The sequence below is a fragment of the Sapajus apella genome, unplaced genomic scaffold (assembly GCF_009761245.1).
Source record: "Sapajus apella isolate SASKATOON/1434 unplaced genomic scaffold, GSC_monkey_1.0 scaffold43, whole genome shotgun sequence".
Classification (NCBI taxonomy): domain Eukaryota; kingdom Metazoa; phylum Chordata; class Mammalia; order Primates; family Cebidae; genus Sapajus; species Sapajus apella.
This window is the reverse complement of record NW_022436983.1, coordinates 13,250,476-13,276,830: the sequence shown is the minus strand read 5'-3', so window position 1 is coordinate 13,276,830 and position 26,355 is coordinate 13,250,476. Positions and strand designations below refer to the sequence as shown.

At 46.6% G+C, this 26,355-nt stretch overlaps 1 protein-coding gene across 1 annotated transcript in view; it reads right to left on the bottom strand.

Moving 5' to 3' along the window:
* Positions 1–26,355, bottom strand: part of PLA2G5 (phospholipase A2 group V) — a 52,801-nt gene that overhangs the window by 5,740 nt on the left and 20,706 nt on the right. Inside the window, exons 3-7 of the mRNA XM_032300659.1 lie at positions 23,155–23,215; positions 16,648–16,981; positions 14,880–15,847; positions 1,438–1,543; positions 1,116–1,165 (exon numbers count right to left, since the gene is read on the bottom strand). Of these exons, the coding sequence (XP_032156550.1) occupies positions 1,116–1,165; positions 1,438–1,505 (118 nt within the window). The 5' untranslated portion in view covers positions 1,506–1,543; positions 14,880–15,847; positions 16,648–16,981; positions 23,155–23,215. The remainder of the gene's footprint in view (positions 1–1,115; positions 1,166–1,437; positions 1,544–14,879; positions 15,848–16,647; positions 16,982–23,154; positions 23,216–26,355) is intronic.

Here is a 26,355-nt window from a genome sequence, read left to right as displayed (position 1 = left end):
CCTCCTACCCTTTCTCCCACCTGGGGCTTGGAGGAAACTGCATGTCTCTTTTTAATTCTCTCAATCAGTGGGAGGGGACATGCAAGCAGTATGGAGAATTGGTTAGGAGTTTGGAATTGAAACATGAGCAGACTTGGGTTCAAATCCTGACTCTGCCACTAATTCAAAGTATGGTATTGAATGGAGTCAGAGCCTCAGTTTCATCATCCGGAAAATGGGGACCCAAAATTAGCAGCTACATCTTGGAGTTGTCATGAGGGTTAAAATAACATCAAGTATGTGAGTTTTGAGCATGACGACAGGCACATAGTAAGTGACCGTGACATATAAGCTGTAATTCATAAGGTATTTTCACGAAGCAGGCAGACAGGAGCTTCCTGTCTCTCTCGGCAATACGTTCCTCTTCCCCACCACTCCCCTCCCCTCACACTTTTTAGAACATAAGGCAGAGAATCTAAAAGCAGGATGGGACTCTTAGAAATTGCTGAAGGCACTTCCCTCATCTTACAAATGGGAAACTGAGATTTGGAGGGAAAAGGTGCCCTGTCCAGGGTTTCACAGCGAGCCCAAGGCCCCTGCTCTCTCCTTGCCCCAGCTCCTCCTGGGGTCTCCAGGCACCTGGGAAGACATTAAAGAGCAGGACAGCCTGTCAGGGGATTGTATACACGGTCATGGGACTGCAGGGTAGAACTAAAGCCATCTGTACAGTCACCTCCCAGCTGGACAAGCCAGAGCTGAGAATGACCCAGGAATCGTGGGTTGGAAGATTGATTTGGGGATTTTTTTTTAAACTTATTTTATTTGCATAGGAGAAAAAAACATCTGCCTCCTACATTTGCTAGCCACGTAACCTCCGTGTCCACCACCTTTACACAGCTGAGGTATGATATCTCCTAGGACCCTGCCACAGCCCCACCCATGGACTGCATTAGCCCATGTCAGATGAGGAAGCAGAGGCTTGGAGGGATAAAGGCTCTTGCTGATGTCTATGCAGTCAGTGCAGAGCCGAGATTCAAACCCAAGTCTCTACCACCTCAACGGCAGGTGTCCTTTTCACCACCCTACTACTCTCATGGGGTAGAAGTTAATTCAGAGGTCGTGGGGCCACCACTTACTACAAGCCAGGAACCAAGCCAGTGGGAGGAGGCCCTTCATCTCTGGGGTTCTGGAAGAGAAAATACATCCCACGACAGGTCTATCAGGCAATGCCCCCACGGCCCATTCAGCTCCCACCCTGGCTCCCCACCAGGCCCCGCCTATTCCACTCTCTGTCCTGGTGGGCAATAAACAAGGTGAGTCTAGCCAGAAAAGATGAGGCAAAAAACTACAGGTCCCCTGAGGTCTCTGGAGGCAGAGGGGCAATAATGGAAGCATTTGCTGGGAGACTGTCCCGACCACCAGTGTGCTTTTAGCCACAACCCCCCCAGACATACTCACCCTGTCAGCAAAATGGCTAAAAGGAACCAGAGAATGGCCAGGATTCTTGAATGGAGATTTGGTGGCATACGTAGAGAAGCAGGACTTGATGTAAACTAGACATGGCCTTTGATAAAAGATGTAAGAAGCTTTCAGGAAGAAAAAATTCCTGGACAGAGAGCACTTGGTGTCCACAGCAGGAGGGCAGAGGAAAGCCAACGGTTCTACGTCTCATACTCTTTAGCTCACAGTGCCCTAGTTGCCTGTTTGCAAGGATGTCTACCCTGATGGTTCTTTGCAGGCAGAAACTGGGCGATGCACCCCTCTATTCTAACACTGAGAATAGTGCTTGGCCCAGAGTAGGTGCTCAGCAGTGAACCCTGAGCACCCACAATGTGCCAGTGGCTTTCAGGGCCTGGTCATGGCTCTTATGGGCGCCAAGCACTTTTGCCTTTATAGGCATCTTTCTGCTATATATTTATATTTATATTTGTATCCACATGATTATTTTTGACAACTATGTTGGCATAAAGAAAAATATAATCCAAGCTGGATTTATTATTATATATTCTTTTCTTTCCTCTTGATTTTAAAGGAATTTATAAAATTAAGACACTCTCCTGAGCCCCAGATTCTGGTCTACCTAAAGAATAAGTTAACCCTGGGGGCTCGTGGGAGTGCTGCAGGGTAAGGTAGGTATCACAGTCCCCATTTTGCCACTGGGAAAGGTGGGGCTCAGAGAACTCAGGGCCTTGCCAGAGGTCACACAGCCACTGAGAATCCGGTGGAGGCCGGATTCAAGCTCTGTCCTTCTGCGCCCCTCACTGCACCACACAGCCTCCCTTCCCAGCATGAATTCTTTGAGGGGGCTTGTTTGTTCCTTCTCATGCTCTACCTCTCAGGCAGAAGCTCTTGGCTTCACTCCTTAGAATCTGTCTTTGGTAAAAACAGCCATTGGTAGCCTAGAGTCCAGGAAATTCCATGTGTCTCAGGCCAGCACCTGATTCTAATTTGGCTTCTCAGCGGTTCCTTGCCGGCAGCTGCTTGATTCCCTGCCTCCCAGGATTCAAAGTCCTTGTTTATCCACAGCTGGACAAGCCCAGGCTTTCCCCTTCAGTGCCCTGTTGTCTCGAGTCCCTGAGTTGAATGGTCACTTGTGCCAGTGCTCTGCCGGAAACCCTGGCACCTCCCAAGGCCTGGCCTCCAAATACACCTCAGACTCCTTGGGGCTCCCGGCTACTGAGCTGGCTTCCATGCCAGCCCTTGTCCAGCAGCAACACCAAGTTCCAAGAACATTCCTGAGGGTTCTGTTCACCCACAGCCTCTGCTCTGAGGGCTGCAAACAGCCAAGGAAATGGCCCTGGACCCCACCCTTCCACGCCAATCTTTCTCTGCTGCTCCCTGGAGCTGTGGCCCAAGGACACCAACTGCCACTCACTGGGCACCTCTCGTGCGCCAGGCACTATCCACTATCTCTCTAAACCCACCAATGACCTTGGCAGGCCCAGCATCTGTCCTTTTAAACAGTTACTCGTTGAAAGAATGACTAACAGTTGTTGATTTTACAGATAAGGAAACTGTGGCTCAGGCAGGTGCCCTGAGTTGCCCAGGGGTTTAGCCCAGGACTGTGAATCTATTTCCTTGACTGACTCTACTCCACTGCCTCTCAGCATCCCTGGGCAGTAAACATACTTTTTATTTTCTATAGTTTATGACACTTTGACATCTTGGAGGCCTTGTTGGCCAGAGACAGCCTGCTCCTTCCAGGGCTGATTAATTCCTAGAGACCTCAAATGGCTCCTCTGTGAGCATGCCTTTCATATGCAGACGAACTGTGACAGTAGTGAGCAGGCGACCAACAGGTGATGGGCAGGCAGTTGGTAACTGTCTCTCTAAATAACTGGTTGCAGCCAGCACCAGGGAAAGGCAGTCTTCCAATAAACAGGAACACCTGAAGCTGGTGAAGAGCAGCTTCCGGATAGGATCTCAGGAGTTGGGCAAGGGGGCTCACACATGCGCACGAAGAGGCAAAATGGCGGAGTTTAACTGGTGTGTGACCGGCCAGGGACATTCGGCTGGTAAGGGAAGACCGCCTCAAGGACGCATGCGTCCAACTCTGTAAACACACTGCGCATGCTCCCTCCTGAGTGCCGGCAGGCCACTGTGCATGCGCACCGCCCGCCCAAGGGAAGAATCGGGATAAGAAACACAACACCCTGGAAATATGCCAGTATATAAAATCCCAAGTCAGGCCGGGCATGGTGGCTCACGCCTGTAATCCCAGCACTTTAGGAGCCCGAGGCGGGTGGATCACCTGAGGTCAGGAGTTTGAGACCAGTCTGACCGTGAGAGACCAGCCTGACCAACATGGAGAGACCCAGGCTGTACTAAAAATACAAAATTAGCCGGGCGTGGTGGCATGTGCCTGTAATCCCAGCTACTTGGGAGGCTGAGGCAGGAGAATCGCTTGAACCCGGGAGGCAGAGGTTGCAGTGAGCCAAGTTTGCGACATTGCACTCCAGCCTGGGCAACAAGAGCGAAACTCCGTCTCAAATAAAAAAAAAAACACACACAAAACCCAAGTCAAAGGTCAAACAGCACACCTGACTCTCAAGTCGCCTGCTTGACTCCGACGTCGCCTGCCTGACTCTCAAGTCGCCTGCTTGCTCGGCCCTCTTCGAAGTATACTTTCCTTTCATTCCTGCTCTAAAGCTTTTAATAAGCTTTCACTTCTGCTGTGAAACTTGCCTCAGTCTCATTCTCCTTCTGCCGTATGCCCCGCAGTGGAACTCTTTCTTTTGAGGAGGCAGGAACTGAGGATGCTGCAGATCGGTATGAATAAGTCCTACTGCTGACACTGCCAGTCCCCCGGCACACCCCGCCCACCTTTCCCTCACTCTCACCCTCCAAGCCAAGGCTTCTCCTGCCCCAAATCACCACCCCAGGCCCAGACACTGGACAACGAGGGAAGCCTGGAGTCCCGCTGACATGATTCAAACTGGCTGGTCCTAAATCGTATCCCCTGCCCTGCCACCCTTTACCTCGGAGGTCACAGCAAAGGCCCTGGGCGATGCTTCCCGTGGCCCCTCCTGATGACCTGGCACTTCCAGCGTGGCCCTGGGTGGGAAAGTACGCCCTCTTCTCCTGGGGTCTGTAAATAGCAAGCTATCTTTTAAAAGGCAATCATTTCCTGATCTGTTGGCCTCCCTATACCTGAAGAAAACCAATCTCCCAGGTGCATTTGAAAACACCCTGGAAAGAGTAAGAAAGCAGTTTCATGGTGGAGATGGCAGAGGCATGGAGGGCTGCCCTGAAGAGCGGCCACTCAGTGGAGCCCAAAGTGGGCCCCAGGAGGAGGATGTGGGCTCAGCTATTTTGATCAAACGACCACAGAGAGGAAGCACATAGCCACAAGAGAATTTCGGAGGAGGGCAGCGGTTGCAGTAATGACAGGGAGAGAATGGAGACGAAGGACCAAAGGAAGATGTGGAGGCCGGGACGTGGCCAGGTCGCCGAAGGACGGGTCCCCCAAGTCCACATGCGGCAGCTCCAGGACTTCCCAGTTCATGCCTCCTGGCTGGAAGGAAAGGGTAGTGCCGAGCCCCACTGCACAGAAGGCGCCGCTCAGCCATCCTGCTGTCTGTGAGGGAGGTGACGGGAGGTCCCCCCTCTCCTGGCCCTGCGCCCCTGACCAAGGGGGCCAGGTGTCTCCTCTCCTAGCCCCTCCCTCGGCCCTGCTCCCCACACCTCCCTCAGGCGAAGCAGCCCCAAAGATGCGATTCCTCACCAGTGAGACCTTTTCTCCGTCCTCAGGCCCGCAGAAGACGCCAGGGAGGGGCCTGCCTGGTTTTAAGGACCTCTCTGTCACCTCCCACACTCCTGCATGGGCCAGCTCCAAGATTCCTTGTAACTCGCATAGGAAACCCTGTTTCCCCTCACCCTGGCATGACCCCTGGGGATTTTTTTCCACTGTGTATGCAGAAGCAGTTTTTTTTTTCTTTTTTTTTTTGAGACGAAATCTCGCTCTGTCACCCAGACTGGAGGGCAGTGGCCCTATCTCAGCTCACTGCAGCCTCCGCCTTCCTGATTCAACCAATTGTCCTGCCTTAGCCTCCTAGGTATCTGGGATTACAGGCGCACACCACCACACCTGGCTAATATTTTTGTATTTTTAGTAGAGTAGGGGCTTTACCATGTTGGTCAGGCTGGTCTCGAACTCCTTCCTGACCTCAAGTGATCCACCCGCCTCGGCCTCCCAAAGTGCTGGGATTACCAGGCAGAAGCAGCTGTTTTCTGTAACAGGTCACAGAGCCCAGGTGGCTTTCGGGAGAGACCGTGATCAGAGTCAGGCTTGGGCCACCCACGACCCAGGGCTCTTCCCTGCCAGGAACAGAAGCCCTGGAATCCCCCTCCCGGCACAACCTCCCTCCCACCCACCATACTGGATCTTTGCCAAGTCCCCCAGCCCTGGGACTCTGCTCAGATTTCATCCTGTCTCACTCAGCCTCAACCTGAGGACAGCCAGGGAAGACAGGCGGCCCCGCTCCTGGACTTGAAGCATTGCCCCGTCCTCTTCCTAACTTGCTAACTCTCAACTTCTTCTGCCCCATACCTGAGCTGGGGTGACTCAGGAGGTGCCTGCAGAAACACAACTCCGAGTTACCTACAGAATGTTGCTCCCCCACATCCAGGTGGTAGCCCTTTGTCAGCACCTGACTCCCTGCTAACTTCCTACAGTTCTTCCCTCGGGGAAGGGGAAAGAGCCAGGCTTGCAGTTAGAGAGATGCAAGCTGGGGTCCCAGCTCAGCCACTTCAGTAGCTGTGTGACCCTGGGCAAGCCACTACCTTTCTCTGTTCTTCATGTGAAACATGAGAATTATGAGCCCCTCCAGCTCCAGAGGCTCCTGGTGAGGAACGTACCATGTAAAACAAGGTACGTGGGTCAGGCACAATGACTTACCCTGGGAAGCTCAGGTGGGAGGATGGCTTGAGCCCAGGAAGTCAAGGTTACAGTGAACTGTGATGGCGCCCAGGAATTTGACTAGCCTGGGCAACAGAGCAAGCCCCGTCACTATTAATAAATAAATACATACATAAAAATAAAAATAAGGCATGTAAACTAATGGCAGTTGCAGAAGCGTGTGGCCCAGTGGGTGACATCACAGGTTCTATATCAGCCCCAGGTCCTGGGTTCAAATCCTGGCTTCTCCACCACTCACCACATCACCTCGGGGCTGACCAGAGCTCACCTGCCTCAGAGAGCTGTTGTTAGGATTAAATGAATTTATACATTTATAACTTAGAGCCACAGCAAATGCAGAGAAGTGCCAATAAATCAATGACAGCTTACCTTCTAGAATGTTCTCACAGGACATAGGTAGCTACTAGTATTCTCCTCTCCATTTTCCACTTCTGTTAATTCCACCTCTTACCCCACCACCTCCCACACACTTTTTTGAGAAGACTTGAATTTTTTTTTTTTTTTTTTGAGACAGGGTCTGTCTCTGTCCCCCATGCTGGAGTGCAGAGGCACAATCACAGTTCACTGCAGCCTCCACCTGGGCTCAAGCCATCCTCCTGCCTCAGCCTCCCAAGTAGCTAAGACTACAGTGGGTGCCATCATGCCCGGCTAATTTCTTTGTGCATTTTTTATAGAGTCTCAACATGTTGCCCAGGCTAGTCACAAATCCCTGGGCTCAGGTGATCCTCTCATCTGGGCTTCCCAAAGTGCTGGATGACAGGTATGAGCCACTGTGTCCCATCAAAGACTTGGATTTCTGCCTCCTGCCCCTCCTTGCTGTTGACTTCCTTTTCTCTCCCTCCCTCTTGTCATCAGAGAGAAGCCCCTCCTTACGCCCCCTGGACGCTTCTTTTCCTAGGACTAACCACTGAGCTCCCGGAAGAACCCTGTGAATTCAGTTCAGTACCAAAAATATTTATGAAGTGTCTACTACATGCCAGGCACTGGGATTTCATGATTAATAACAGAACCTGTGCCTTCACAGAGCCCCCCTTGTGGCCAGTGGGAAACAGAGAGTGAAGACAGAAGTAAACAGAGACATCATCTGACCAATTATAAGTCCTCAAGAAGTATATGCAGGACAAATTAAACATCAATTGAACACACTCGTTCTCTGTCATTTGCTGGGTCTATCACATGCAGGCTTGCCCAGGGCTAAAGCCCTGCCGAGGGCAGCCATGGAAACCCGGACACTCCCTCACCCTCAGAACCTGAGCTGCTGACATATCCCTGGCCTTATCAAATGGTTTGCTGGCACATGGAACAGGATTACCCAGGGCTCACTGGCAGAAAGTCTACATCGAGTCCTCCTCCTCCAGGAAGTCTTCCATGATCCCTCCTTCCACAAGGAGCTTACTTGTCTCTGGAATGCTATAGAACTCATCTGATATGCTGTCCACTCTGGCACTTTCTGGTGGAGGGAATTACAAGGCTGATGGCTCATAAAGGGATGAGAGAAGAACTCGGTCTCTAATGAACATTTGCTATGCCCCAAATGCAAGGCAAGCTCAGCATTCACAGTCTTCCTTAACGGTCACAAAATCTCATGGGCATTATAATCACAATGTATAAGCAAGTAAACAGAGGGGTAGATGTTAGGTAGCTCGCCCAAGGTCACACAGCTAGTAAAAGGAGGATCCAGAATTGTACACCTGACCCATCTGTCTGTCAAATCCGTGTTCTTTACAAAAAAGGGTTGTGACCCCATTAGGACATAATGATTGGGATTTTCACAAGACAGCTAACCAGAGTGTCATGTGGGTTCCTTATAGATGAGGTAGAAACGTGAGAACTGAGGTACAGTTGGTTCAATGGGTTCAGAGTCCCAATCATTGCTGATGAGTGGAACTGGATTTTTCATTATAAACTTTCAGCCCAGGGCTTCATAGAGTCCTAGGAAATGCTTTGCTTGGTCTACACAGTGCTTTTTTTTTAAAAAAGAAAAAAATGGTATTAACTGCCAATGTTATAAATGCTAAAAGATCTTAGACAGAAATCCACATTTCCAGGCTGGGCACAGTGGCTCATGCCTATAATCTCAGCACTTTGGGAGGCTGAGGCAGGTCTGAATTGAGGTCAGGAGTTCGAGACCAGCCTGTCCAATGCAGTGAATAAAGTACACAAGTTAGTCAGGTGTGGTAGTGAGTGCCTGTAATCCAAGCTACTTGGGAGGCTGGGGCAGGAGAATCACTTGAACCCAGGATGCAGAGGTTGCTATGAGCTGAGATCACACCACTGCACATCAGCCTGGGGGACAAAGTGAGACTTTGTCTAAAAAAAAAAAAAGAGAGAGAAAGAAATATACATTTCCATTTCCAGCTTCTCTTTAAAAGATCTAGCAATCCTGAGTCTTGACTCCCGCATGGCAACAACTGGCCATTGCCGAGAAATAGCTGCCCCATGGTGGGGTACATGATTCACTCTGCCCTCGTCCTCAAGCAATCCTTATAGTCTTAGGTTCAATCTGCCTCACAATTGCTGTCTGCCTGGAGGAATCTCTGGTCAGTCCTCATAAGCTAATACCAGCTGCACACCATGGACTGCGGCTGGATGCATGGTGTCCACGCCCTGGAACCACCACTTCTTAGCTGTGTGACCTCTGGCAAGGTTCTTATCAGTGCCTTAATTTACCATCAGAAATAACAGGGTAAATAATTTTACCCGTCTCATCTCTGTGTTCTGAGTTGATATATAGCAGGTGTTTAGACACACAGTAAGGTATCAGTAAATGGTTATTTTTAATAGGATGGTGGACATGCCTCCAATGACCACTGAGAAACTTTCTTCAAGTGTTTAGTAGAAATTCAAGAATGCTGGGAAGAACTGGCCAAATAGATGCAGTGGGGTAGGTCACAAAGACCCCTGGGTGTCCGGCTAAGGATGCTGGATCTTGGTCTTGTCCTGATCTTATCCTGATCTTGATCAAGAGCAAGATAACCTGAGTTCAATAAGAAGAGAATGAACAGGTCCTGTCCAAAGACCCTCAAAGCTGAAATGTACAAAGACAGGGTGGGTAACACAGCTCAACAATCACATGTGTGACCCCCAAACCCAGTCCTGGTCACATCACAGAAGGAGTGGTCATCTTTGGTGGTGATGGCAGGAGTGTGGTGCCCAGAACAAGGGCTCTTAGCAGGCCATACCCAGAGGGATGTGCCTGGCCCTGGGCCCCAATCTGAGGAGGTTTAGCAGGTGTCTGGATCACAGGAGACAGAAGGGAGGGAATTAAGACTGACTTGAGTTTGAAAGGTGGCTGGGGGTACCCAGTCTGTCTCCAGATCTCTGAAGGGCTGTCGGGAGTAGGAGGAATCAGAACTGTCCCATGTGGCTCCAGACTGCGGAACCAACACCCACCCAGCACGGACGCACTAAGCAGTCAGATTTTGGCTCGATCCAAGAACGTTTTTCTAACAGCTCATGTGTCCTGGGAATTGAATGAGCTGTCTTGGGAGTGGTGAGTTTCCTCTCCCCGGAAGGCACTTTTTATTTGCCACTTCTTAGGAAAGGAAATGTTGCATGGGAGGTGGGCACTGAGTGGGTGGGATATGCCCCCGCCTGACTTCTCAGGAAAAGGAACTTAATCTTTAAGTGTTGGAAACACTTAAAATGCAGATGAGATCTGTCAAAGCTCATGAAATCAGCTTCGTCAGTTATGAAGCCTAGGTTCTATCCTGTAAAAAAAAATTTTTTTAATTACATTTTGCCAAGGTTCAAAAACAGGGCAAACTCATGAGTCATTCAGCTGCTCCATAACATGGAGAGGGCTGTCAAATGTTTTGTGCTCCCTGCCCAGGAGGGCCACCTCCCCACAACATTTTATGCAGCCAGAGGCATGTTCAGATATGTTGCAAGAGCAATGACTAGCATGAGATAAGTGGATGAGCTCCAGGATGCCCTCAGGGTCTGACATTCCGTGCTCTCGAATCGACTTGCTCATGAATCCTCTGAGCTTTTCCAACGCAGCTTTTGCACTTCCCGCACTCCCTACCTAGAATACTTAGTCCTTGCTTTTTTATCCTCCAAGTCTCACCTTAAACGCCACCTTCTCCAGAAGGCCTTCCCTGACCACTTACCCAAGGTCACCCTGTTTTATCCCTTCATAGCACCAACCATCATCTTTAACTCTCTTTAACGTACTTGTTTATGGCTCATGTGCCTCATGCCTTCCCCCAGAATATAAGCATCTGAGGGCAGAAAACATGTTTGTCTTCATCTTGTTCTTTGTTATATTATCAACCTATCAGCAGGTAGTAGAGAACCTAATATATATCTTTTTCGTTTGTTTTTTTTTGAGATGGAGTCTCCCTCTGTCACCCAAGCTGGCATGCCATGGTGCGATCTCGGCTCACTGAAACCTCCGCCTCCTGGGTTCAAATGATTCTCCTGCCTCAGCCTTGTCAGTAGCTGAGATTACAGATGTGGGCCACCATGCTGGACTAATTTTTGTATTTTTGATAGAGTCAAGGTTTCACCATGTTGGCCAAGCTGGTCTCAAACTCCTGACCTCAGGTGATCCGCCCACCTCGTCCTCCCAAAATGCTGGGATTACGGGTGTGAGCCACTGCACCCAGGCCCTAATGCATATCTGGTGGCCGATAATTATCTGTGGAATAAAAGAATGATGGGATGGATGAAACAATTAAATCTGGACATAAAAGCAGCCCCCTGTGGGTGTCAGCCAGGCTGTAAATTAGCAGCTTCCCTTAAAGATACACACAGTTAGTTCTGTCTTGGTGTCAGCCCAGAATGCACATGTAGTTTGTACATGTTACAGCTATTGGTTAATAACAGGCTCGAGTTCAACCTTCACCATAACCTTGGCTAAGGAGGCAATCGGCACACCAACTCCATAGCAAATACATGTTTTATCTTTGAAAAACGTAATCCATTCAACTGTTCACCCTTAGGAAATCTACCATGAACTAACCTCCTTTTCTGCCTTTGTTTCTGTTGTTTTTCCTCCACCTAACATGCTCTCCCCTCTCCTTTTCTGTAGAAAGTAGGAAAGTTCCTCTTCAAAGTTTTCTTTCTTGTTAAAGAATAAATCATAAGTGTTAGAAATAGTAGTTTGGTTTTTTTTTTTTTTTTTGAGACGGAGTTTCGCTCTTGTTACCCAGGCTGGAGTGCAATGGTGCGATCTTGGCTCACTGCAGCCTCCTCCTCCTGGGTTCAAGCAATTCTCCTGCCTCAGCCTCCCCAGTAGCTGTGACTACAGGTGCATGCCACCATGCCCAGCTAATTTTTGTATGTTTAGTAGAGACGGGGTTTCACCACGTTGACCAGGATGGTCTCGATCTCTTGACCTCATGATCCACCTGCCTCCGCCTCCCAAAGTGCTGGGATTATAGGCATGAGCCACCGTGCCCAGCCTAGTTTGTTTTAAACACTTTCTTCAAAGCCTTCTCGCTTTTTGCTAATAATGCTTTGTTAAGCCCTATCCTATGTAGCTGTTAGACACGCTCACAGGCACAAAGGAGAGTCTATATCCTTGTACTTTCACCAAGATATTTATGCCATTGCTTTTCTAAGTCCTTTCACAAGCAACTTTCTGTCCCCTCCTGATTTGGACTTCCTCTTTTCCTTTTGTTCTCCATTGACTTTACCTAGTCAAGGAAGTTTTAAGCTATTAGCCAATCAGGTTCAGTTTTAGATTGTGCAGTCTAGCTCCAACCAATGGAGATCAGTCACAGCAGTGAAGACGACCCCAAATGCGTAAATGATAAACATGCCTACTTTTTCCTTGTTCGTTGTACTCTGGTGGCAAGATAGCTAACAGGAGCATCCTTTCTGCAGAAAGTAAAATTGTCTTGCTGAGAGATTCTTTGTCTCAGTGCTGATTTTTCTCTGTGGCACCGAGCATCTGTTTCCGACATTTTCTGACTGTTTTCCTACATGGTAATGTCCCTTCTTTTTTGGAGGAGAGAGAAACCTGAGGAAAGGCTGTCCCTCTGCCTGGCAAGATCACAGATGGCACCCCAGGTTCTAGGCCCATGAGCCTGAAACACCTACAATTCAAGGCCACTCCACTTGTCTCAATCCCAATCCAACCAAGCAAATGTTTCTTGAGCAATTCTATAGGCAGAGGTGTTTCTGTAGGCTCATCACACCTAGAATAACATTGGAACTCTTTCCCTGGGCCTAAGAGAAGGTGCCCCTCTTTTGAGACACCTTCCCTGATACCTCCCCAGAAGAGTTCATGGCTTCCTCCATTTTTCCTGGGTCAATCTTTCTAACCTCTGTAACAGCACAGAACACATCCACCCAAGTCAGAGGCACCTGTCTCCCCTCACAGGACATGGCCCTGCATGACTGGCCCCAGACCTACTCCAGTCTTGCCTTATATCACCCCAAAGCATTCCTGGGAAGAAGCCAGATGTGAAGGCTGTTAGTTCCTTAAACCTACTAATTTCAATCTCTCTCTCTCTCTCTCTCTCTCTCTCTTTCTCTCCCTCCCACTCTTCCCTTTTCATCTGTTATTTCCTCCCTTCCTTCTCTTACTCAACACCTACTCATCTTTGTAAACTTAATGTACTTATTTAGCGAGCACCTACTATGTGACAGGTGCTGCTCTAAATACTGAGGATACAGCAAAGAGCAAAACAGCTGAGAACCTTGCCCTCATGGCAGAGCTTGCGTTCTGGAGGGAAAAGATGAAACAGACAAGCAAATAAGTAAAATTATAGTTTGTCAAGTGGTGATGGATGCAATGGAGAGAAACAAAGCAGGGAGCAGGGTGGGAGTGCTGGGTGTGTGCGTCTGGGGGTGGGAACAGGGACTGTTGATGGTGGGAGTGGCCGCTTTATTTATTTATTTATTTGTTTGTTTGTTTATTGAGATAGAGCTGTGCTCTGTTGTCCAGGCTGGAGTACAGTGGCGCAATCTCAGCTCACTGCAACCTCTACCTCCCAGATTCAAGAGATTCTCCTACCTCAGCCTCCTGAGTAGGTGGGACCACAGCCGTGCACCATCATACCCAGCTAATTTTTGTATTTTTAGTAGAGACGGGGTTTCATCATGTTGACCAGGCTAGTCTCGAACTCCTGGCCTCAAGTGGTCCGCTCGCCTTGGCCTCCCAAAGTGCTGAGATTACAGGCGTGAGCCACCGCGCCGGGCTGGAGTGGCCACTTTTAACAGGGTGGCTGAGAAAGGTCTTGCTGGGGAGGTGACACTTGAGTAAAGCCATGAAGGTGGTGAAGGAGCAAGCTACGGGGACATCCTAGAGGAGGAAAGCTCCAGGGAGAGGGAAGAGCAAGCACAAAGGCCCCAGGGTAGGAGTGCAGCTGGGAGCTGGGAAATAGGGAAGCTGGGTCTGCCTTTGCCAAAACGTCTTGTGAATCCGTCGCCCTACCCCGAACTGGATCAATCCACTGCCCTGAGCTCTCCCAGCACCCTGAGCCTCCTCTCTTCACAGCAACAATCATATTGTGTTGCCATGTCTCTCCCACCAGGCTGTGAGCAACCTGCGGACAGGGACAGTGTCTTTTATTAATACTTTGACATCTCCAGTGCTCGGCATAAGGCATGATACATATTCATTGATGAAATCAATTAACGAATGAACAAGCTAGACTGTGAATCCTTGATGGTGTCTCATTTACCTCTCTGGCAGCACCTAGCACTCTGCATGGCACAGATTGGGTCCTAGGAAAAAATGTTTACTGCATGATTAACAGAAATAGCTGATGCCTTCTTGAGCACAGATACCATGCTAAGTTCTTTATGGGGCTTCTCTCATTTTATCCCTAAGGTGATCCTATGAGGCGGATACTACTATCATATGCACTTTGCAGATTGGGACACTGAGGCTTGAAGAAAAAGAAATGGCTCATACGCGCGGTCGAGCCGGTCAAAGCTCGGAGTTGTCCTGATCCGTTTGACTCCCAAGTCCAAAGATACTTAGCCCAAAGCTAAACTGCCTTCCAGAGAGGGGAGCTAGAAAGAGAGAGAGAGACGGAGGAAGGCAGGAGGAAGATCTCCCTTTAAGGGCAACTTACTCATCTCTGGGTCTCTTTCTGTGTGTACTGAAGTGTCTGGCACGCAGTGGACGCTCTCAACAGTTAAGGGATGTTAAAACGATGTTGGTGATCTCTTTCCCTAAAGGGGAATATTTGCCTGTGGTTTAGGTTAAAAAGAAATCCAAACCAAAAAATCCTCAGATTAACGTAAACACAAGTCCTAATTCCGCCTTCTCATAACTCTTCCTAGCTTTGCTCGTAATTTTAGGTATGATCTTCCAGTAACCTCCCTTGAGGTGTGGCCTGGCCTCCTTAACAGCCAGCTTTCCAGGCCTGACAATGACAGGTGGAGGACCCCAGCAGCCCTAGAGAGCTGTGCCTGCTCACCTCCCTCTTGGACTCTCCACACCCACCATTCTCCAGTCTCTCCCTCCCAGCTGGCCTCCCTCCACAACCCCCAATTTGTGCAGCCCCCATTAGTAACTAACCTCTTTGGCTTGGCCTCAAATCCTGCTCCAGAGGTCTGCCGCCATGAGCAACCTCCTTGGGCGGACCCCGAAGTCCCAGGTCTCACTGGCTCCCCATCTCCAGTCAGAACATGGGGGTCCACAGACCATGGATCCAGGGGAGTCAATTCTTGGCCTCCAGAATCTTAAGCTGAGAATAGGGGTGAGCAATGATGAGGACAATCCTGGAGGTGGGGAGGGAAAACTTCTGCCTGGAGCCAGCCGGGTGGAACCCTGCTCAGCCCCTGACTGCCTTTGCAGAGGCAGGAAGTCCTGCACAGTCGGGCCCTGTGGCTGGCTGGCCTGCCAAGGGACTGGGCAGTCACCCAGAGAATTCCAATACGGGTGGATTTGAGTCCTGAATTATCCAGGTCACGGCTTTAGCCACTTCACAAGCGTTTGCTAATCCCCTCAGCCCCAAGTAACCCCTACCTCAGTCCTGGGCTGAGAACTTTCTTAAGGCTCTGACAGCCTGCTAAATATCTTAACTATCTGAGCCCCTGGGGGCTTGTCAGCCTTGGCTGGGACAAGAACAAGAACACAATATTGTATCTTGCATACAGTAAAACTATTTAATGTAGACATTTCCCCTGTTGCCCCAATAATGGTTTTTATATCCAATTCATTGGCTGTTTCCAATCCAGAATCCAAACAAGCATCAGGCTTTGTGTTTAGCTGTTGTGGCTCTTTGGTGCCCTTTAATCTAGAAAGTTCTTTCATCTGGTTTCTTTCTTTTCTTTCCTTTTTTTTTTTTTTTTTTTTTTTTTAAAAAAAAAAAAAAGAAGCCCAAGGGAAAGCCCAGGGGGAGGGGAGCAGGCACACTCCTCTGTTGACGGAGTCTCTCTAGGGCTGCTGGGGTCCTTCATCTGTCATTGTCAGGCCTGGAGAGCTGGCTGTTAAGGAGGCAGGCCATACCTCAAGGGAAGATGGAGGTTACCAGAAGATCATACCTAAAAAAAAACTATTTTTTATTTTTTTTTTCTATTTAATTTTTGAGATGAGGTCTCACTCTGCCACCCAGGCTGGAGTGCAGTGGTGCAGTCTCAGCTCACTGCAGCCTTGACTTCCTAGGCTTGAGCGATCCTCCCACCTCAGCCTCCTGAGTTGCTGAGATCACAGGCACATGCCACCACACCTGGATAATTTTTTGTATTTTTTGTAGAAATGGGGTTTCACCATGTTGCCCAGTCTGGTCTCAAACTCCTGAGTTCAAATGTCTTCCAAAGTGCTAGGATTACAGGTGTGAGCCACCATGCCCAGATTTAATCTGGTTTCTATTTTAAAATGACATTGATATTCTTGATTACAGACCAGCTGTCTTGCAGAGTACCCACCAATCTGAATTTGCCTATTGCTTCCTTATGATTATCAGGTTACCCATTTTTTGTAAGAATACTGCATAGGGCCAGGCGCAGTGGCTCACACCTGTACTCCCAGCACTTTGGGAGGCCGAGGTGGTCAGATCAGCTGAGGTCAGGAGTTTGAGACCAGTCTGACCAACATGGAGAAACCCCGTCTCTACTAAAAACACAAAAAAGTTATCCAGGTGTGGTGACCCATGCCTGTAATCCCAGCTACTCAAGAGGCTGAGACAGGAGAATCACTTGAACCCAAGAGGTGGAGGTTGCGGAGTGCCAATATCACACCATTGCCCTCCAGCCTGGGCAACAAGAGCGAAACTCTGTCTCAAAAGAAAAAAAAAACACTACACTGGTCAGATGAGGGACATGCACATTTTCAACTTTATCACCATTCCCAAAATACTCTCTTTGGTGGATGTATCAGTTACACTCCTAGCAGCACCATAGCTAGCACTTGATAATATCACATTTGTCATTTCTTCCCAATCCGATGAGTATAAAATTGTGTACCAGTTTTAACTTGCTTCCCCTGGCTGCTAGTGCAACTGAGCATTTTCGCATATGCTTCATGGCCATTTGGATTTCCTCTTCAACGAATGGTCTGTTGGTAGCTGTGCGAATTCTGGACCTCTTCGTCCTAATTTCCATCCAAGTCCTTCCTGGCTCTGCTCTGTTGGAGGAGGAGGTCAGGGAGCGTGTTCCCTCAGGCTTCTGTATCAGTGGCTTCCAGAGGGCAGGAAATTGGAAGTCAAGACAATAAGTGTTTGCTATATATGTTGCAAATATATTCTGTAATCATGCCAGTTGTCTTTCATTTATGGCTTTTTTTTTTTTTTTTTTTTTTTTTGAGATGGAGTCTTGCTCTGTCACCAGGCTGGAGTGCAGTGGAGAGATCTCAGCTCACTGCAACCTCCACCTCCCAGGTTCAAGTGATTCTCCTGCCTCAGCCTCCCGAGTAGCTGGGAGGCTAATTTGTTTTTGTATTTTTAGTAGAGACGGGGTTTCACCATGTTGGCCAGGATGGTTTCAATCTCTTGACCTTGTGATCTGCCCACCTCAGCCTCCCAGAGTGTGGATTACAGGCATGAGCCACTGCACCCAGCCAGCATTTTTATAATATAAAAACTTTTACCTTTTATGCTATATGAGTTATCTATCTGTAATGTTTAGTACTTTGTTTGCAAAGTCCTACATAACTCTTTGATCATGAGTTTAACAATATTCTTCTGAATATCTTTCTTCCATTGGTTCTAAATTTGGGGGTTTGACACTTGGGGCTTTAATCTTTTACTCCATTTGGAGTTTATTTGTGTGTGTAGTATGAAGCTTAAATTTAGTTTTATTTCCCTATAAGGAAAGTCAATGATTCCAACACCGTTTGTTGAACAGAACAATATTTCTCCTCTGATTTTAATGTTTTCTTGAACACATAAGTTTCTACTTATGCTTAGATCTATTTCTGGGCTTCCTTTATGTTGAGACCAGTCTGACCAACATGGAGAAACCCCATCTCTACTACAAAACACAAAAAAGTTATCCAGGTGATCTATTTTTCTAAATTTGCCCTACCATCTATCACTCTGCTTAATTACCATATATATATATATATATATATGTATTTTTTTTTTCTTTTTGAGACAGAGTCTCACTCTGTCACGCAGACTGGAGTGCAATGGTGTGATGTTGGCCCATTGCAACCTCTACCTCCCATGTTCAAGCAATTCTCCTGACTCAGCCTCCTGTGTATCTGGGACTACAGGCACACACCACCATGCCTGGCTACTCTTTTGTATATTTGTAGAGATAGTGTTTCGCAGTGTTGCCCAGGCTGGTCTTGAACTCCTGAGCTCAGGCAATCCACCTGCCGCAGCCTCCCAAAGTGCTAGGATTATAGGCGTGAGCCACCGCACCTGGCCTAATTACTATAATTTTTTTAAGTCTTCATATATACTAAGGAAAATCCCTCTTCTCTCTTCTTTAGACATGTTTTGGTTATTCTTTTTTGCAAAGAGATAGGGTCTTGCTGGATGTGGTGGCTCACACCTGTAATCCCAGCACTTTGGGAGGCTGAGGTGGGATCACTTGAACCCAGGATTTCGAGACTAGCCTGGGCAACATAGGGAGACTCCATCCTACCAAAAATTCAAAAATTAGCTGGGCATGTTGGCATGTACCTGTAGTCCCAGCTCCTCAGGAGGCTAAGGCAGGAGGATCACTTGAGCCTCACAGGTAGAGGCTGCAATGAGCTATGATCATGCTACTGCACTCCAGCCTGGGTGACGGAGTGTGACCTTGTTGCAGAAAAAAAAAAAGACAAGGTGTCACTCTGTCACTCAGGCTGGAATGCAGTGGTGTGATAATGGCTCACTGCAGTCTCGAACTACTGGGCTCAGGAGATCCTCCCACCCAAGCCTCCCAAGTAGCTGGGACTACAGGCACATGCCATCACAGCTGACTACTTTTTTTTTTTTTTTTTGTAGAGATTAGGTCTCGCTATGTTGCTCCAGCTGCTCTGGAACTCCTGGCCTCAAGCAGTCCTCCTGCGTCTGTCTCCCAAAGTGCTGGAATTATAGGCATGAGCTACCATGCCTTTCCAAGAGCAATTAAATCAAGAAAAATAAAATACCAATATCTTACACATGTACACAAAACAAAAAAACCTCTGGTACATAAAAAAAGTTATGACTAAAGTAATAGACCAATTGGAACAATTCAGTAGAAAGTAGGAGGCAGTCATGTGCTATAAAGTGATTTAGCAACCAACTCTTGTAAGGAAGGAGGAAATCCCTGATTTGTAGAGTCTGCCAATTTCTTTAGCATAAATACCCGCAATATGGCTGATTCCAAGCTACCAACATGATAACACTGAATATGGAGTTGGGAAAAGAAATGTTAAGTTGGACTTTATTAAAATATAAAATTTTAGGCCAGATCCAGTGGCTCATGCCTGTAATCCCAGCACTTTGGCAGGCCAAAGTGGGCAGATCGCAAGGTCAGGAGATCAAGACTATCCTGGTCAACATGGTGAAACCCCATCTCTACTAAAAATACAAAAATTAGCTGGGCATGGTGGTGCGTGCCTGTAGTCCCAGCTGCTCTGCCAAGGAGGCTGAGGCAGGAGAATTGCTTGAACCTAGGAGGCAGAGGTTGCAGTGAGCCGAGATTGGGCCACTGCACTCCAGCCTGGCAACAGAGCAAGACTTTGTCTCAAAAAAAAAAAAAAAAAGAAAGAAACTTCTGCTGTGAAGAATACAAAAGCCACAGACTAAGAGAAATGTTTCCAAAACACATATCTGATAAAGGACTTGTGTCCAAAATATACAGTGAACTCCTAAAACTCAAAAATAAGAAAACAAGTAACTCAATTAAAAAATAAGCAAAAGATCTGAACAGACACTTCGCCAAGGGTGACATACAGATGACAGATATGCATATGAAAACACACTCAACACCATGTGTCATTAGAAATTATAAATCAGGGCCGGGCGCGGTGGCTCACGCCTGTAATCCCAGCACTTTGGGAGGCCGAGGCGGGTGGATCACGAGGTCAAGAGATCGAGACCATCCTGGTCAACATGGTGAAACCCCCGTCTCTACTAAAAATACAAAAATTAGCTGGGCATGGTGGCGCATGCCTGTAATCCCAGCTACTCAGGAGGCTGAGGCAGGAGAATTGCCTGAACCCAGGAGGCGGAGGCTGCGGTGAGCCGAGATCGCACCATTGCACTCCAGCCTGGGTAACGACAGCGAAACTCCGTCTCAGAAAAAAAAAAAGAAATTACAAATCAAAATAACCATTACAGACCTATTACAGATGGCTAAAATCCAAAACGTTAACACCACAAATGCTGCCAAGGACATGCAACAGGGACTCCTTCAAAGCCAGTGGAAATTCAAAATGGTATGGCCACTTTGGAAGACAGTTTGACAGTTTCTTTTGTGGGTGTGTGCAGTGGCTATTCACAAGTGTCATCATAGCATACTCTAGTCTTGAACTCCTAGGCTCAAGAAATCCCTCCTGCCTCAGCCTCCTGAATAGCTGGGACTACAGGTGCTTGCCACCACACCCTGCTCCCATTTGACAGTTTCTTACAAAACTAAATATAGTGTTACCATTCCATCCAGCAATTGTACTCCTCAGTATTTACCCAATAGAGCTGAAAACTTATGTTCACTCAAAAACCTGCAAACAAATGTTTATAGCAGCCTTATTCATCATTGCCCCAAACTGGAAGCAACCAAAAGGTTCCTCAGTAGGTGAAAGTATAAACGAACCGTGATACAGACATACGATGGCGTACTGTTCAGCAATAGTATAAGAAATAAGCTATCAAATCACAAAAAGACACAGAAGAACAGAAAGGCATAAATGAAGCCAATCTGAAAAGGCTATGTACTCTATAATTCCAGCTATATGACATTCTAGAATAAGCAAAACTATGATGACAGTAGAAAGATCAGGAGTTGCCAGGGGTTTGGGAGGACAGAGGTGAAGAGGCAGAGCACAGAGGATTTTCAGGGCAGTGAAACTGTTCTGTGGGATATGGATACGTGACATTATGCATTTGTCAAAACCCATAGAACTGTACATCACAAGGGGTGAACCTGAATGTATACTATGGGCTTTAATAATAATATATTAATATTGAGTCATTAATTGTCACAAGTGTGGCACACTAATTTGTGATGTTAATGAGAGGACTATCTATGCACGTGTTGGGATAAGGGGGCGGTATATGGGAACGCTATACAATTCTTCTGTAAATCTAAAGCTCTTCGAAAAAGAAGAATCTATTAATTTAAAAAGAATTCCTGACTGGGTGTGGTGGCTCACACCTGTAATCCCAGCACTTTAGGAGGCTGAGGCAGGTGGATCACCTGAGGTCAGGAGTTCAAGACCAGCCTGGCCAACATAGTGAAACCCCATGACTACTAAAAATACAAATAATTAGCCAGGTGTGCTGGCACGGGCCTGTAATCCCCACTATTTGGGAGGCTGAGGCAGGAGAATTGCTTGAACCTGGGAGGCAGAGGTTGCAGTGAGCCGAGATTGTGCCACTGCACTCCAGCCTGGGCGACAGAGCAAGACTCTGTCTCAAAAAAAAAAAAAAATTCCTATTGCAGTAAATGCCCTTAAGTTATTGTGTGCATTCTCATTGCAATGCAAGCATGACAAATACTTCATTTTCTTCGTTTGTTTGAGGTCTATGTTGTGTTTGACATGATTTGGTGCTCTCCGGCAGTATGTCTCACATTTTCCTGTGTCTACAAGTCAACTGAGCAATCTTGCTAAGATACAGATTGTGATCTACCAGGTAGGCCTGGGGGAAAGCCTGAGACTTTTACATTTCTAACACACTCCCTAGTGCTTCCCCTGGGGCTGGTACAGGGTCCACGCTTGGAATAGCAGGACCTGCAAACAGACAAACAAACAAGACTGGAGACCCAGACGCTACCCTTTCTACCCCGTTTTCTTTCTTTTTCTTTTATGGTAAAGACAGGGTCTTACTATGTTGCCCAGGCTGGCCTCGAACTTCTGGCCTCAAGCAGTCCTCCCACCTTGGCTTCCCAAAGTGCTGGGATTGCAGGTATGAGTTACCATGCCTGAACTTGTACTCTGTTTTTCTATTTTTTTTTTTTTTGAAACAGTCTCACTACAATCTACACCTTCCAGGTTCAAGCGATCCTCCCACCTCAGCTTCCCATGTAGCTGGGACTGCAGGTATGCACCACCACGCTTGGCCAATTTTTTGTATTTCTAGTAGAGATGGGGTTTCACCATGTTGGTCAGGCTAGTCTCAAACTCCTGACCTCAAATGATCTGCCCACCTCAGCCTCCCAAAGTGCTGGGATTACAGATATGAGCCACCATGCCTGGCCTGTATTCCATTTCTAAATAAGGAGGCAGAGCTATCTAATTTTATGACTATGCTAACCAATAGTTATATATTTTTTTAATTGATCTTGAAATGTCTCTTTCCACTGATGTTTCACCCTGAGTCATATCCATTTTCTATTTCCAAAGGCATTGGAGTTCCCTGCTCCAACTAACTGAGCCAGTTGAGATCAGAAGTTCATATGTCCCAGAGAAACTCAACGAAAGGGCCATAATGCTCCCCGGCAGCCAAAGAACCACCAAGTGTTTGTATTTGCACAAGTCAAGTATGTTTCGTATTCTAGAGGCTATCAAGGTCACTGCCAGAGTTGCCCAGACAATGGCTACGTTGTGGTCAGTAAGGACGTGCTGCTTACTTGAAGGAGAGTCTTAAGCAGGTGGCAAACATGAGGAGAGAAGGTGGTGGCATTGGACAGATTTCATGTTCCCTGATAGCTATGGCACCGGGCAAAGACTCACAGAGGATTGGAGTTCCATTTCCGCCATGAACTCACTGAGCCTGTTTCTCCATCAATAAATTGAGATGACTGAGCTCCATCCTTGTTAAAAGCTCCTCTAACTCTGCATAATTATTTTCATTTTAAGAATATTCATTCCAAATCAGGGCCTGGCTCTTCATTTTCCAGGTAAGGGTTTCACGTTTTGAACTGCACCCTCTGCACCCACCATGCTTATCCTGCCCTGGGTCCATAGAAGAGTGGTCAGATGAGGCATCTGTCCTTCCAGCTGCCTGACTGCATGTCTTAAGACTCCCAGGGTCACATCCCAGAACTGATCTGTCAAGGAAACAGCTGCTTCTACCACAAGAAGGAGCACAAGGAGCTGCTCATCAAATCATGCAGCTGTTGCTACCATCCCCAGAGTCACATCTACATTATGACAACCTATACCAGCAAATCGATGCTTTACATCCTGCCTCTTTCCCACTCACTCAATTCTGATTTCAGTTCCCAAGCAAATATATCTGATAGACAGAATCTTAAAATGGATGAAAGCTTACCTGCAAGGAAGTCTTAGCCTTCGTTTTCAGCTTTCCAGCCTCTGCAGAGTAGAAAGGTGCACTAGAAGGAGATGAAATAGATGTTGAGCAAACCAGTTCATAGATAACCTCCACTGTTAGTAATCCCTTCATTTATCTGACTGACATGCATGACCCTCGTCCCATATTTGTACTTCAATTCCAACTAAGTGGTCCTCCTTTGAGCCTCTTGTCCAGTAGCATGAAGACCCCAAAATGGCCATATGGCCATATGGTCTTTCTCTCTCTTTTTGTTTAGACAGGGCCTCACTCTGTCACCCAGCTGGAGTGAGGCAATCAGGGCTCACTGCAGCAATGCAATCAGGGTGGTGCAATCAGGGCTCACTGCAGCCATGACTTTCTGGGCTCAAGCTACCCTCCCACCTGAGCTTCCCATGTAGCCGGCACTACAGGCATGCACCATCACATCCGGCTAATTTTTCTAGTAGAGACAAGGTCTTGCTATGTTGACCAGGCTTGTCTCGAACTCCTGAGCTCAAGCAATCCTCCTGTCTTGGTTTCTCAAAATGCTGGGATTATAGGCATGAGCCACCACACTTGACCATGTGATCACCTTTTTTTTTTTTTTTTAAATTGAAATAGAGTCTCGCTTTATCACCCAGTCTGGGTGATTCTCTCACCTCAGCCTCCTGAATAGCAGGGATTACAGGCATACACCACCATGCCTGGCTAATTTTTGTATTTTGGGCAGAGATGGGGTTTCACCATGTTGGCCAGGCTGTTCTTGAACTCGTGTCTTCAGATGATCCTCCCACCTCGACCTCCCAAAGTCCTCGGATTACAGGCATGAGCCATTGCACCTGGCCCACGTGATCATCTTTAATGCTTAGTTTAGTTGAACCAATTTTGTGTACCCTAAAGATATTCCTCACTTAGCTACTAATATCTTCGACTTCATGAGTGGGCTGCAGAGGAAACTGTTGGCCCTGACACAATCCAGAAACCAACTTGTTAAATCGAGAATCTGCTGCTGGAGCTGCAGCTCCAGACTCTAACACCCCTCCTACACACTGTACTGGCAAAAACTTCCTCCAGCCTTGACTCACTTGGCCATTAAATCAGTTCCGAATTGAGGGCTCATATGATTATATCTTATTTATGAATCCTGAATCTCATTCAGAAACCTAGCTGCAAAAGAGACCAGGCATGTTGTCTACAAGAAGTCCACTTTAATACAAAGACATGTATAGGTTAAAAGTAAAGGGAAGGAGAAAGATATACCATGCTAACACTAATCAAAAGAAAGCTGGAGTCGCTACACTAATTTCTACAAAGCAGATTTCAGAGTAAGGAAAATTATCAGGAATAAAGAGGGACATTTCCACAATGATGAAGGGGTCGATTCTTCAAGAAGACATAACAGTTGTTAATGTGTGTGCCCCTAACAGCAGAATGTCAAAATACATGAGGCAAAAACTGAGAGGACTACAGGAGAAATAGACAAAGCCACTACTATAGACAGAGCCAGCAGGCAGAAAGTCAGTAAGGACACAGTTGAACTGAACAGCACCATCTATCAACTGGATCTAAATGACATTTATAGAATACTTCTCCCAAACAACAGTAGAATACACGCTCTTCTCAAGCTCATGTGGAACACTCACCAAAATAGACCACATTCTGGGCCATAAAACATACCTTAACACGTGTAAAAGAACAGAAATCATGCAGTGTATGCTTTTAGACCACAATGGAATTAAATGAGAAATCAATAACATAAGATAGCTAGAAAATCTCAGAATAATTGGAGATTAAACAACATACTTCTAAATAACACATGGGTCAAAAGAGAAATCTCAGGAGAAATTTAAAAATATTTCAAACTAAGTGAAAATGAAAACATAACAATCAAAATATGTGGGATGCAGTTGGGCACGGTGGTTCACACCTGTAATCCCAGCACTTTGGGAGGCCAAGGTGGATGAATCACCCGAGGTCAAGAGTTCAAGACCAGCCTGACCAACATGGTGAGGCCCCGGCTCCACTAAAAATACAAAAATTAGCTGGGTGTGGTGCACATGCCTGTAGTCCCAGCTACTTGGGAGACTAAGAGAATCACTTGAACCAGAGAGGTAGAGGTTGCAGTGAACTGAGATCATGCCATGACACTCCAGCCTGGGTAACAGAGCAAGGCCCCATCTCCCCCTACCAAAAAAAAAAAAAAATTATGGGATGCAGTGAAAACAGTGTTTAAAGGAAAATATAGCATTAAACACATACATTAGGAAAAAAAGAAAAGATCTAAACCCAATAATCTACGCATCTACCTTAGGAAACAAACCAAAAAAAAAAAAAAAAAAAAAGAGAGAGAGAGCAAGCGAGCAAATTAAGTTCAAAGTAAGTAGAAGAAAAAGAAATAAAAATTAGAGTAGAAATCAATGAAATTGAAAATAGGACATCAATAGAGAAAAGCAATGATACCAAAAGCTGATTCTTTGAAAAGATCAACAAAGTTAATAAATCTCTAGCCAGGCAACTAAAAAAAATACAAAATACAGAAAAAACTAATATTATAAATGAATGAGGGGCCATCACCACTGATAACATGGACATTAAAGGAATAAAAGGAACATTATAAACAACTTCATGCTCAGAAATTTGATACCCTAGATGAAATGAACTGATTCCTTGAAAGACACAGGTAGCCAAAACTCACATAAGAAGAAATAGATCATTTGCATAGGCCAACATCTATTAAATAAATTGAATCAATAATAACTTTCTAAAATAGAAACCTGGGCCCAGGTGGTTTCACTGGTAACATTCCACCAACATTTAAGAAAAAATCATCTCCTTCAGAAGGTAGAAGCAGAAGGTATACTCCCTAACTCATTCTATGAGGCCAGTATTATTCTAACACCAAAACTAGACAAAGACATTATAAGAAAGGAAAATTACACACCACATCTTATAAACATAAATGCAAAAATCCTCAACAAAATATTAGGACACTGAATCCAATAATGCATAAAAAGAATTACACACCACAACGAAGTGGGGTTTAGTCCACATATACAAGGCTGATCCAACATTTTAAAATCAATTAATGTATCCTGTTGCAACAACAGCCTAAAGAAGCAAAACAACACAATTATAACAATAGATATAAAAAACGCATTTGACAAAGTCCAACATTTATTCATGATTAAAAACTCTAGCAAA